The 12,994-nt window shown below is 50.0% G+C and overlaps 1 protein-coding gene across 1 annotated transcript in view; it reads right to left on the bottom strand.

Annotated features, from left to right (window-relative positions):
- The window catches only part of PPP2R2B (protein phosphatase 2 regulatory subunit Bbeta), a 67,061-nt gene extending 56,209 nt beyond the window's left edge, over window positions 1-10,852 (bottom strand). Inside the window, exons 1-2 of the mRNA XM_023935788.2 lie at window positions 10,765-10,852; window positions 10,551-10,628 (exon numbers count right to left, since the gene is read on the bottom strand). Of these exons, the coding sequence (XP_023791556.1) occupies window positions 10,551-10,628; window positions 10,765-10,774 (88 nt within the window). The 5' untranslated portion in view covers window positions 10,775-10,852. The remainder of the gene's footprint in view (window positions 1-10,550; window positions 10,629-10,764) is intronic.
- Between the last annotated feature and the right edge of the window lie 2,142 nt (window positions 10,853-12,994).

Raw genomic sequence — 12,994 nt, 5'->3', positions numbered from 1 at the left:
CCATCCTTCATCTTGTGAAAATGAACACCTCTTAGCAGCTCATGGCTTTGGCCTTCCACAAGCTGCAGAGCTCCAGATCTTCAGGCTGGTGGCCCTCCTGAAGTCCCTGCAGGGCCCCATCCTGGGGACACAGGTCCCACCACGGGGAGCAGCAGTGCACCCCACTGCTCACAGCTACACAAGCTCCTGTGCTCTCCACTGAAGCCAGCACAGCCACGATGGGGACTGGATGTGCCCTGCTCTGGTGCTGAGCACACCTGCCTGCATGCTGGCCCTGCCTGGCAGCACCAGGGAGCTGGTGCCCAGCATTTCTGCTACTGGCTCTGGACAGAGAGCCCCCTCCCTCAGGATGAGACTGCCCTCCACCCTAAAGAGCACAAGGAGGATGTCCCCCTGTCCATGTTCCCACAGAGCTGGTGCCTCTGAGACCGTAAGCCCAGAGCTGGAGCTTTGCCAAGCAAGTGCCTGAAGCAGTGGAGGAGAGTGGCTCTGATGGCTGCTCAGACACGTTTTCCATGCAGGGTCCTACGCCCTGTTTCCAGAAGAAACCAAGCCAAAAGTTGCACTGTTGTGCAGTGCTGCCCAGAAAGGAAAATAGCAGCCAGCAGCACTGGAAAAGGGACAAAAACTGCTGATGAAGTCCACAGGAGCTGGTAAGAACTCACTAATGTAAATGCTTAATTATCCTGCTGAATGTGCATTGCTGAGACAAGAGGTGGCCCATGGCTGCAGCCAGCTGACTGCTCCCAGATCACACGCTGGAAGAGGAAACAGAAAACAGAGTGCTGAGCTGTATACTGGAAAATGTATTACTAAGTGACATGAACTTGCATTTGAAAGGAACTGCTGATTGTGAATAAATCCACCATATGGCTTTACAAAGCTGAGTGTGTTTATTTCCCAAATATAGCCAAATCAGCCTCTGACAGCCTGGTTTACTTTTATAATCCATGTCAGAAAATTATTTAGAATGTAGTATCAAACACGGTTTGTTGCGTGACTGGTGTAACACAAGGAGTTCACAGTAAGAGCATCATCGCATATACAGCAAGTACACCTGCACAGCTCCGCCACAACAACATATTTAAGGAATTTTGGAGACCTTTTTTGTGACCTCATTTTGAAAAAAAAAAGAAAAAAAAAGGTTAAATCTCAAACTATGGGGTTTTTTATTGTTTTCATTGAGTCCCGTGTGTGGCCCTGTGATCCTTCATGTGGTGACCTGTGACATTCCTGGGTGGGCTTGGCAGAGATGGCATCCAGAACCAAAGGGGCTGCAGGCTGTGGCTGGGTATTTCCCATCTGCTCCACTGAGCCAGCACAGCAGCTAAACACATCTCTGGGTCTGATCACAGACACCGAGCTGTGCCTGTGGCTGTGGCAAACGTGGTCCGTGGTGCTGGGGAAAATGAGCCCCCTTGGCTCTGGGCCTGGGCAGGAGAACGGTTTCAGCGATTCCACCAATATACAAAGCTACCTGTGGCAGGGACAACAGAGACAATTTCCCTGTTTGTTCTTATCGGTAGGTCATCCTGAGCACACGACACTCACCATGCTGCCTTCCCCAAGAGCGCTTAAAATAACTCCATTTAAAGGCAGCCGCAGCCTGAGATCGGCTCTGAAGCTCAGCCCCCGCCAGCTGCTCTTCCCTCTCACTCTGAAGCATTTCCCTGCAACCTCCATCAGGTCCCTTCCGAGTGGGAGGGATGACAGAAGGCACCTTTGTGCTGATTTAAGCATTAACTAAATATAGACAACAGGGGAACGCTGGGAAGCTACAGCTGAACCTATCTGTAGTGAGGAAAATACAGTCAGAGAATGGAATATCTCCAGAGATATCTTGGAAATGTGTTTATAATCTGGTTTATGCTTTTGTTGGAGCCGTTCGACATGGCAAATCGCAGGAGGTCTGAGCTCCAGGAAGCCTGCAGAGGCCGATGGTCACACAGGAATGGGATCAGGAGAGGTGAGGGGAGCAGCATCCCGGCACAAACTGGGGGAGAAGAAAAATAATTTTCAAAATCCTCCAACGCCAGAATAGAGCATTCACGAGTAAAAGAATTTTTGATAAAAACATCCCTCAGCGGCGTGTTTTGTCATTAAAGACGAGCGCTCGTCTCGCGGGTCAGGGCCGGTCGGTCACTCCGAGCATCCCCCGCAGCCAAGGCAGATCCGGAGGGCCCCGGGGAGCGGCGGAGCCAGCGCGGCCGGTGCCCCCGGCAGCCGCCGAGCACCGGGACCCGCCGCTCCCGCCTCCGGCCTTGGGGAGACCCTGCCCGTGCGACCCCGCCCGCCGAGGCTGTCGGTGCCCCCTGCAGGACCGGCACCGGCACCGGCACCGGCACCGGCACCGGGACCCCGCGGGCACCGAGACCTCCCCTGCCCGGCAGCCGGAGGGAGCGCACCCACGGCGGGGGGGGCGATTGGCGGGACCGGGGGCCATGGGGCGGGGTCTGTGGGGCGGGGTCTTTAGGGCGGGGTCTTTAGGGCGGGGTCTGTGGGGCGGGGTCTGTGGGGCGGGGTCTGTGGGGCGGGGTCTGTGGGGCGGGGTCTGTGGGGCGGGGTCTGTGGGGCGGGCTCTGTGGGGCGGGCTCTGTGGGGCGGGGTCTGTGGGGCGGGGTCTTTAGGGCGGGGTCTTTAGGGCGGGGTCTGTAGGGCGGGGTCTGTAGGGCGGGGTCTGTGGGGCGGGGTCTGTAGGGCGGGGTCTGTAGGGCGGGGTCTGTGGGGCGGGGTCTGTAGGGCGGGGTCTGTAGGGCGGGCTCTGTGGGGCGGGGTCTGTGGGGCGGGCTCGGGGGCGCGGGCTCAGGGACGCGGCAGGAAGCGGGTTGTTCCAGATGTATCTTTGAGCAACACTTTGAGTTCCTGGCCTGTCCAGCAGACACATCTCCCCACAGGTGGAGTTATTACCTGACAAGTAATAGCTCATTTGGTTTTTTTTCAGATAAAATCTGCAGCCTCGAGGCCTGGAGATAAAGCCTCAGCTCAGACCACCCACAACGCCCTCAAGGAGTTACTTAAGCAAACCACAAGCATCTCTCGTGACCCCCTCCTGGCAGAGCTAATCCACAGCCACCATTTCAACTGCATTTAATCAAAACTTTCAAGACTCCAGCCTCAGCAGAAGCACCTCCTGCCCTATATTCAGCTCTAATCCCTCTAATGAACTGTGTGGTCAGGAATTTTCTCTTGCTTGGCCAGCCAGCATAAAAGGTATTGTTCAAGAGCAAAACCTAGAAGGATAGACTTGTCCCAGTTTACTCCAGCCATGATGAGTGGTCCCATTAGCCAGCCCACAGAGTGCTCTGATTCCAGCTGCCACCCCCAAAGTTTGATCACAGACAACTCCATGTTCTCCACACAAGTCCTGTGGCCTTGCCCACTGCTCACACCAAGGGAACACCCCAACAATGCCCTTGGCAATGCTTCCTCTCTCTCTCAGAAGGGTCACAGGCGCATGTGAACATTATCTTTTTTAAAACAGCAGCTCAATGTCACAGCCATGACTCAAACAAAATTCAAGCCCACTCCCTAACCAACAGCTTTGAGAGAACACAAATGAGGTCATGAATCCAGGAAATAGGTGCAAAACCACAGATTTTGGAAAGATTAAAGCTGATCTCCACATCAGACCCTGTCTGAGCCTAGGGGCTACCAGGATTTTTACTTTTTCCTCCCTTAAAAAACACCTATTTAAGCAGAGCTTCATCATTTCTAGCTGTAAACTTACAACAGTGTAAGATCATGTGAGGGATCATGGCCTCAGTATAAAAATGTTTATACTATCAGAGCTCACTTGCAGACAAAAAGCAATTTCATGTGGCATTAAAAGTTTTGCAAAATGCCACTCTTAATAATTAAAAAATTACACCCTGATCTGATGTGAGCACAGTGGAAGCTCAGACCTCTGCTCCCATTTATCTGGTTTTCACACGAGCTCCCAGCTCACAGCCCAGTGTTCACATGGGGATGGAACCTGCTCATAAAAGGGGCAGCAGCAGACACAAAAATGTTATTTTTTATAAAAACCTTAATATGGGCAGTGTAAGGAAAAGTGCAAGGGAAATGCAATCAGAGCAGCTATGGAGAGGTAATTCCAGCTCCTGAGTCACCACAACAAAAGTACAGGTGCAGGGATCACCCCATTGGAGAAAACGGAGCCACCTGCACCTCTGCCAGCCTGAACACCAGTCCCTGAGGCTGTGGGCGTCCCGTCATGTTCTGAGCAGCATCTCTGGCATGGGAGCTCCCCACCACGTCCTGTCAGGACACAGCTGATCATGTCTCAAATTAAAGCAGTCCAACAAAGCACCTGCATCTCTCCTGCCCCTGCTGCGGCACATCACCTGCCTCACACCAGGCACTGCTACAGCGACGGGGCCATGCTCGGGGATTCCCTCCCTCAGGCAAACAGGAGTAAAAGAGAAGGAATGGGTATCACAGAAACAAGGCCTTAAGCTCACCGTGAAAAGAAATAATTTCCACACTGCTTCAGTTTGACACTACACCTTGTATTTGGGATAGGGAATTAGCCATTTTCCCCCAAGCCCCCTAGTCCAGTTCTTTGCAGCTACACAGAATTAACCTCATTTACTATTAGGGAATGGACTGAGCAGGAAGCTGGACTCCTGCATGTGGTGCATGTCCTGATAAATGTAAGACCTAAAATTAGAGCCAGTCTATGTTCGTCACTCAAAAGCTAGGGTTGATGTGGCATTCAGAAAGAGAAACTGCAAAATAGCTAAATCAGGATGTGTAATTATCATAGAAAGCTCAATCTTAACTCAGTGTTCTACTCCATCAGCCTTACACTAATGGCCTCTCTTCATGTAATTATGCACCATTAATTACACCAAACCATATTTGCATATTTTTGCAATCGCACTGTTCCTCTAATTCACACACCATCCTGTAGAATTAGGACTGCTGTAAAATTAATTTCTGTGGGTTTCCCTCCAGGGTCATAAGGACTTCCATGAAGCTCGCAGCTCCTGGTGCCTGATTAACTCAGGCTGGAACCACTGGAATGACTCACCAGGAAAATAAACCCACTTGTGCTCAACACAGCAAGAGCAAAACTGACAAGCAGGTGATAAGTGTAATAGTCATCATAAAAACAAAGTCTCCAAACCAGAAAATTGACTATTTTAGGTTCACTGCAGACCAATGATTTTGTGTGAAGGCTCCTCTGCACGTGGACAGAGGTTTACTCTGTGACAGGACTGTGAGCAGCCCCAGCCAGCTGGTCCCTTCACCGCTCCATCCCACTGGTGCCAGGGACCAGGAGCTGTGAGGCACATTTTGAACAGTTCCCAAGCAGACCGTGTTGTTAATTGGCCTGTCCTACTTATCCCACTGAAACCGGATCCCACTTTCTGTGGTTACCCATGGAGGAATCTGCTGTCTGGAGTGTATGGGGAAATAATCATTATTTTTTACATGCATCACTCAAAAATATTTCAAAATCCAAAAGCTAAGCCTAGAGGTGCCCCTAAGGTAAAGAGCTTAGTTTTGAGGTGTCTCTGGCTGAGCTTTCATCTTAAAGACCCCTACAAAGCTAACTGTCTAGCTTAAGGGCACCTTTGAGCTAAGCTTTAGTACCAGCTCTAACATAAGCAACTGAACATCCTGGCCTTCATGTCACCTCCAGTGGAACCTCCTAAAATGCTGGTTCAGAGCCTAGACACAAACTAGAGATGTGGAAAACCAGAAAATTGTAAAAGGTTTCAGAGAAAACAAGCAGAGTTACCTCAGGGCTGCTGAAACACAGACATCATGCCACTCTTCAGAGCGTTTGTGAGCCAGGGTACTATTATACAAATACTCTGGAAATTATCATAACTTCCAAACAGGAAAAGTCACAGGAACTACTCAAAAGGTGACGGAGGAGTTGCCTCCTTATCAAGCAGCAGGGATCTCAGAATTCACCTGTGCTGCTCTCTTGACATTCAGTGTGTAATCTGGAACCTCATGTGATTTCTGAAGATCAAATGTAAATTCTGGTTCTGTTTCAGCTGCTGCAGGGCAGACCTCCCCAGGAGGAGGAGGAGGAGGAGCTCCCCAGGGCCAGCTGAGCTCCGGGTAAAAGTGGCTCAGGGCTGGGCCATGGCACTGGGCACCAAGCCATCGGGCACCACTCGGGACAACTCCGGAGGCTGTGCCCGCTCTCGGGGGTGCTGGAGGTCGAGGACAAGGACTTTGTGTCCCCACGGGCAGGGAGGAGCGAGACTGCACGGCGGGCAGTGCTCAGACCCTGGCTGCAGACAGTCCCTGTGCTGTGTGCCAGCAGCTGCAGCCCAGGCAGAGACAGCGCAGTGCCAGCCCTTCTTGAGGCCTTGAAAGAAACGTTCATTGCCAAATACATAATATTTACCCCACTGGGTTTTAAAAGCTATTTATTAAACTGCCTTTTCAGAACCCTTACCTGGGTTCTCTTTTTGGTTTTGCTAATGAGTTAGGGTGGAACAGGGTCTTGTAAACTCTCAGACCTCAGTTTTACCCCGAGTTTATCATATGCGTCTAATAATGGAATAAGAAAGAGTGCTGTTCAAGCTTCATTCTCTCTTTATTGTTTGCTATGGAGAAGAATGTATAGCACACCAGTGTGACATTTTTTCTTTAAGTCCTTTTTTTTTTCCCTTAGTCCTGTCATATGACCTCCCTTAAAATAGCACATAGGTGTACTTCTCCACTGAGTTACTTGTTCCCGTAAAATAATCCACAAGTGACTCGTTCAGGATATCTTAAGGAACTGTACCTTTGGACAAAGTCAACATGAAAATGAAATCTTCAGGAAAATTCTCAAAGAAAGAACTTCAGAGTCAGATATCTATTTGGAAAATTTGATCTGCTTAGAAATTCAGAGAAACTTTAAAACAAAAGTGTCTATACTGTCTGCTTGGATTGAACTACAGCAACCCGAGTAGCTGTAATAGTTTTAGCCTGGAGTGTCATCATCTGCTGCCAAGTGCTCCTTGCTTGCCCCTCCCATTCCACATCCTCAGCAACCAAACATCCCTCCAGCGTTCGCCTGGATTTTTCCTCTTGGGTCAGGTTGGAAATTCAGTCTTGTACACAGACTAATGGGTCTGCAGAAAACTGGGTGACAGGGTGATGGTTTTCCTCATTAACTGATTTTGTTTAGGGCAAATGAGGAAAACCGCTGTGGTTCCACACGGGGAGCAGCAGTGCTGGGGATGTAAATCCTGTTTGGCGCCTGCGGATGACCCGCAGAGCCGCCCCGCAGCTCTCACACCGCGGCACACGAGGATGAGCCCGCAAGAATGGGCTCTCCGCTGAGAGAGTCCCACCGAAGTCTCGGCAAACACAGTCCCGCTACTTTGCATTCCTACCCTGGAAATGCAAAGTTGAAGCTGCTGAGAACATTTCCTTTTTCCCAGATTGCTGCAGAGCTCTTTCGCCAAGACCTGGAAACGCGCTCTGCTGACGGCGGGAGAGGGGTCGGGTGACCGGAGCTGGGCAGAGCACGGCAGGATCGTTCCATTTCCTCGGGAATATCCGGAGCTTTTAAGGCCACATCTACAATCTCGGCGCCCCTGGAGCCGCTCAGCAGCGCGGCCGCAGCCCCCCCCGCGCCCCGCGCCCCGCGTACCTTGCCCGTGGCAGCCGGCGGAGCGGAGAGAGCCGTGCGGCCGGAGCAGGTACGGCAGGTACCGCCACAGGCATTTCATCTTCCGCGCCGGACCGAGCCAGGACCTCGGCCGGTTCCGGCGGGGAGAGCCCGGCGGGGAGGGCCGGTCCCCGCGCTGCCGCCGGAGCGCCCCGGTTCGCCCGGTCCGGCCCGGCCCCGCAGCATCGCTCGCGGCCGGGAGCGCTGACAGAGCCCGTCCCGCCCGAGAACACAGCCCCGGCTCGCCCGGCCCCGCAGGGATGCGCACAGCACCGGGCCGGTCCCGCAGGGATGCACACAGCACCGGGCCGGTCCCGCAGGGATGCACACAGCACCGGGCCGGCCCCGCAGGGATGCGCACAGCAGTGGGCCGGCCCCGCAGGGATGCGCACAGCACCGGGCCGGTCCCGCAGGGATGCGCACAGCACCGGGCCGGTCCCGCAGGGATGCGCACAGCACCGGGCCGGCCCCGCAGGGATGCGCACAGCACCGGGCCGGTCCCGCAGGGATGCACACAGCAGCGGGCCGGTCCCGCAGGGATGCACACAGCACCGGGCCGGTCCCGCAGGGATGCACACAGCACCGGGCCGGCCCCGCAGGGATGCGCACAGCAGCGGGCCGGTCCCGCAGGGATGCACACAGCACCGGGCCGGTCCCGCAGGGATGCACACAGCACCGGGCCGGTCCCGCAGGGATGCGCACAGCAGCGGGCCGGTCCCGCAGGGATGCGCACAGCCCCGGGCCGGTCCCGCAGGGATGCACACAGCAGCGGGCCGGTCCCACAGGGATGCGCACAGCAGCGGGCCGCCGCAGCCCCCCCGGCCGCCCGGCGGGGAGCGCACCCCGGCACCAGCAGCGCTGGAGAGACGGACGCGTGTCCCGGCACTGCCGCACGCCCAGAGCCAGCCCCGCACCAGCCTCCAGGAGAATTCACCTCTTACATTCGCGCTAATCTGTTTTCTACAGTCGACTCCTAATAATCAATATATCAGAATAAAGCAAGATCTCTAAAACCTGTTTTCTTTTGGCAGTGCTGAAATGTAGTTTAAAGCACTGCGATATGACAATGGCAGTCAGCAACGTCATGTACTTCACATTTAACACTGAAATCAGTGTTTGAGCAGCTGAAAGATGTCTCAGGCCTCCCATCTATGCACAAGGGAGCTCATTCATCCCTACAGTGGCTTTAGTTAAAGGATCCATTACACCCCTGGTTTCATTTGGACAAGTACCACGGACTGTGACACCATTTTCCAAGTTAAAGAAAGCAACGAATAAGGAAAGAGTGAAATGAGGTGGTTTAGGTAGATCTGTTTGTGGGGCTTCTGTGTGGATAAGAGCACACAATTATCACAAAATGAATGCAGAATTATTATTGGCAACATTTGAAGTATCATTTGAAAGCCAGAATGACCGTCCATTCTGCTGAAGGAGATGGGCTCTACTGCATTCAAAGATGCAGAGCATTGTAGTGATAGTAACGTCTCACCTGACTGTACACAACTGTGTGCTTCCTAATCAGTAAAAAAAATTACATTGTGCATGTTCAGGATGCTTGGATGTTACCAAGAGTTCTGAAGGTCAAAAATGTGCTGCAAAGACTAGCATAATAGTAACAAGTTATGGATAAACTTCTGATGAAGGTGAGGCATCTGTAATACCACATTTATTACTTAATTTATGTGGATGTACACAAGTTAGTACCTATACACATGTGCATTCACATAGCAATGCAAGGCAGCACAAGAACCAAAGCCCATCCCACACGTAACACTCCTGTGAGCTTCCTCCTCAGTCATGGTCACGCTGTTTGTGTCTGTTCAGGTTGAATGCACCAATGGTATCACCTTTTTATTACTAGTTTTACTGAATACTGTTTTTAAGTATTATTCATCAGCCTATACTGTTCTGTGAGCCCAGATTACCCCAAGAAAAGGTCAAAGGAGTCCTTTCCTGCCATCATACCTCTGGATTCATCCACTAAGTCTCCAGTGGTAAAAAAAAAATAAAAAAGCTTATAGCCCTCAGCTGATAAATGGTTACATTAAGAAAAGAATAGAGAGCAAGAGGCAACTTAACATTTCATTAATCCTAAAGCAGCAAACAAGTACTCCTGACTAGTTACAATGATCTGCAGATTTTACAATAAAAGCTGAGAACACTTTTAAATAATATTGAAAAAACAAACAAAAAAAACCCCAAACAGACAAAAAAACAACAACAAAAACCCTCAGTAAAAAATATTTTGGCTTTAATCACTATGGTGGTGTTTTTCTCTACAGATTCAATAAATTGTTAGATCTCCTTCTGAGTGTTGTGTCCTACTGTAGTCTCTAGAGACTACAGACTGAAACCCCCTTCTGAAAAGCAGCGTAACAACAGTCGCTGAAGCAGGACAGGTGATAGCGCTCCAGGCACTGCATTCCCACCAGGAGAAGTCAGAGCTCTGCTCTCAGAGGCCTGAGCCAACTCAGTCCTCTTAGTCTCACAAGTGATACTAAGTGCTTTTAAAGAAGTCATCACACTTCATGGACCACAACAAAATAGAAGAAGTATGTCTAATAGCCCATCTCAGTTCCAGAACTGCTTCTGGTAAAGGTTATAGTTGGAGAAGCTGTCTCCTCATTTCCTGAAAAACTCTATAAATAACAGCTGAAAACCAAAAAAAAAATCTATTTCAAAGGCTATTGATATGATTTAGCTATAATGCCTTCAGATAAATTCTTGCATCAACAGCTAATTTAAGAGACCCATATATTTCAGATGCACGAGTACATAAGGAGGGCAGAAACCAAGAAGAGTAGCTTAGCTCTGTACAAGCAGCTCCCAACAGCAGGCAAACGACCTCCCTGCACAGCAGCTAGGAAAGATGTATGTGACAAGTTATTTTTGGTCACAGCAATGAAAGGAAAAATAAACTTACATTCTGTCACCCCAGTATCTATAGTTCCTTTTACTTGACTGAAGCACCACAGCACATCCTGTATGAGGCTTCCAAATCCTGCCAAGAAAAGACATTCAGGAAGAAGATACAATCATCACATTGGTCCATAGCTTGTCCTTTTTAAAATAAACATACATGCACAGGCATGCACATGCAAGGTGCAGTCTCTGAATGAAGATAAATATCTGCTCACCTGGTGTCATAGTTCCATGCAATGCTCGGAGCTAGCTCTGAAAGCCCAGAGCATGGTGCCTGTGTTATGAATCACCCGTCTGTTCTCCCCATGCCATGGAGGGCTGTTGGGAAGCGGAGCTGTCGGAGTCAGTCCCCTCTGCATCACTGGCAGCAGCACAGAAGTCAGGAGGCCCTGTAGTCATGGTCTTTGTCACAGCCTCCCTCCATCAGAATACTAATGCTCCCAGTCATTTCCAGCACAGTTAAAGAGGGAGTGGAACAAGAAAAAAGAACTACTCCTGCTACCACAATAATCTTTTTTCACATTTATGGTCAGTGTAGTTGTGAGCTGTTTGGCAATGAACCCAAGCAGCATGGAGCTGCTTTATAATACATTATAACACCTTCCTCAAAATCTGCCTGCAATCACAAGTGCCTTATAGCTGCTTCAAAAGATTACTACAGACATTTCTGTTGAAAGGCTTATTTTTAAGCTGTAGTGCTTTCAACTGTGTTTGCTGCTGCAGCAATACTCTGTGTTAAGACTCTCTGAGGGAAATTAGGATATCATCTACCAATGCTCCTTGTTTTCTTGACAGCTCAGCAGAATTTCCCTTTCTGTAGCACGGTTTTCACTGTTCCACAAAAAATCCCTCCCTCAAAGGACAATTTGCTTCCTTTCATCCTAGAACACATTTCATCTCGAATAATTTCCAGGCATGCAGAAAACAGGAAAATGGAGCCAGGAGGAACAGTAAATTTCATCTCACCTGTTTTACATGCAGGTGAAATATGTAACAGAAAATGTCAGTATTTCACAGTGGGCAAGTGTGATACTGGGCTCAGTCTGGGGTCATATGGAAATACGGAGAGCCTCCTCTGAATGAATGTTATAGAGGCCAGGACAAAGACTCTGCATTGCCAAAGGAGTCACTTACCAGGAGCAGTTCTGGAGCAGGATATGAAGCTGCAGTTCATGCTAACATTAACATACAAAAACTTTTATCCAGTAGTCTCTCTGTAGAGCATGTTTTCCCTCTGGAGTCACTTTAGATTCTGAAGTCCTGTCCTGCCTTAAATTCTAGTGACCCCTAGCTGAGGAATCCCAGTGCTTCACATCCTGCAGTCAGGAAAAGATATTCCTCAATGTGTTCTCTGAACTGGAGCTCAGACTCCACAGAAATCTTGCTGGAATCAGTGTGTTTAAAAATGCAGGTTCTGGGACACTGTGGTCTGCATGATGAAAAGGATGTCCAAGGTATTTTCAGAAGCATCTACCTCACACCATATACCAGAGTGGGTGCAGGGGCCATCACCTGCGCTGCATCAGGGGCTGGGGAAACTGGGAACGGGATAAGGCACCAGGAAAGATTTGCCCATCCAGAAAACACTTGATCCCTGATCATGGGAGAGAGCCCCTGCCACAGAAGGGGAGCCCTGGGTGGTCCACGCCTCTGCACAGCCTGCAGTGAGTTTTAAGCTCCATTAAGTATGTATGTCAATACCTACACTTTGGGACTGGCAGCCACCTGCAAAGCGTACAAGACCATTCTCATTCAGTAGGAGCTGAGGGCAGCGTGTGAAGGTGAGCTCAGTTTAATCACAGGAGATGCCAGCAATGGGTATTGAAATCTAACACACTACAAGCATACCATAATGTTAAAGTTTGCTGGAAGATTACAGCTGAGTTATGGCTGCTCAGTATAATTTCACTTCATTAAAAACTTATGGTTCCAGAAAATACATAGAATAAATATAGCAAAACTTCTCTGATTTTGTAAGCCATTGATAAAAATTAGTTCAATAGTTGAACCAAAAGTGTTCCACTTCAGTTAGCTGAAAAGTTAAAATTGTAAAAGTGAATAAAACTGTGAAAAATTAGTTTTGAATTCAGTGGCAGCTATTATAGGGGTTTGCCCCCTCTGACCTTTACAGACCCCAGGGGTTTGCCTGGTTTGTCCAGGCTGGGGCAGAGGTGGGATTTCTGTGCTGGAGGAGTGTATGGGTTGGTGGCAGGAGCTCTTGGAGGAGAGGGATAAGCCGTGCCTCCTCTCCATTAGAAGGCACCAGAGATCCACCACAGCGCTCCCATTTCTCAAGCCAGGAAAGCTGGCGGTGGCTGTTGTGCATGACAGGTGACTTAGAGAGCCCACTTCACTTCCCTGAGCTGCTTCTTCTTGGACGAGTGCAAAGATTCCCCAGCTTGGGACGTCTCTGAGCTGACACAGAAAAGCTCCATTTCTTGAGAA

Source organism: Cyanistes caeruleus, chromosome 15 (assembly GCF_971803275.1).
Source record: "Cyanistes caeruleus chromosome 15, bCyaCae1.hap1.1, whole genome shotgun sequence".
Classification (NCBI taxonomy): domain Eukaryota; kingdom Metazoa; phylum Chordata; class Aves; order Passeriformes; family Paridae; genus Cyanistes; species Cyanistes caeruleus.
The sequence above is the reverse complement of the archived record's forward strand: the minus strand, read 5'-3'. Positions and strand labels throughout refer to the sequence as shown.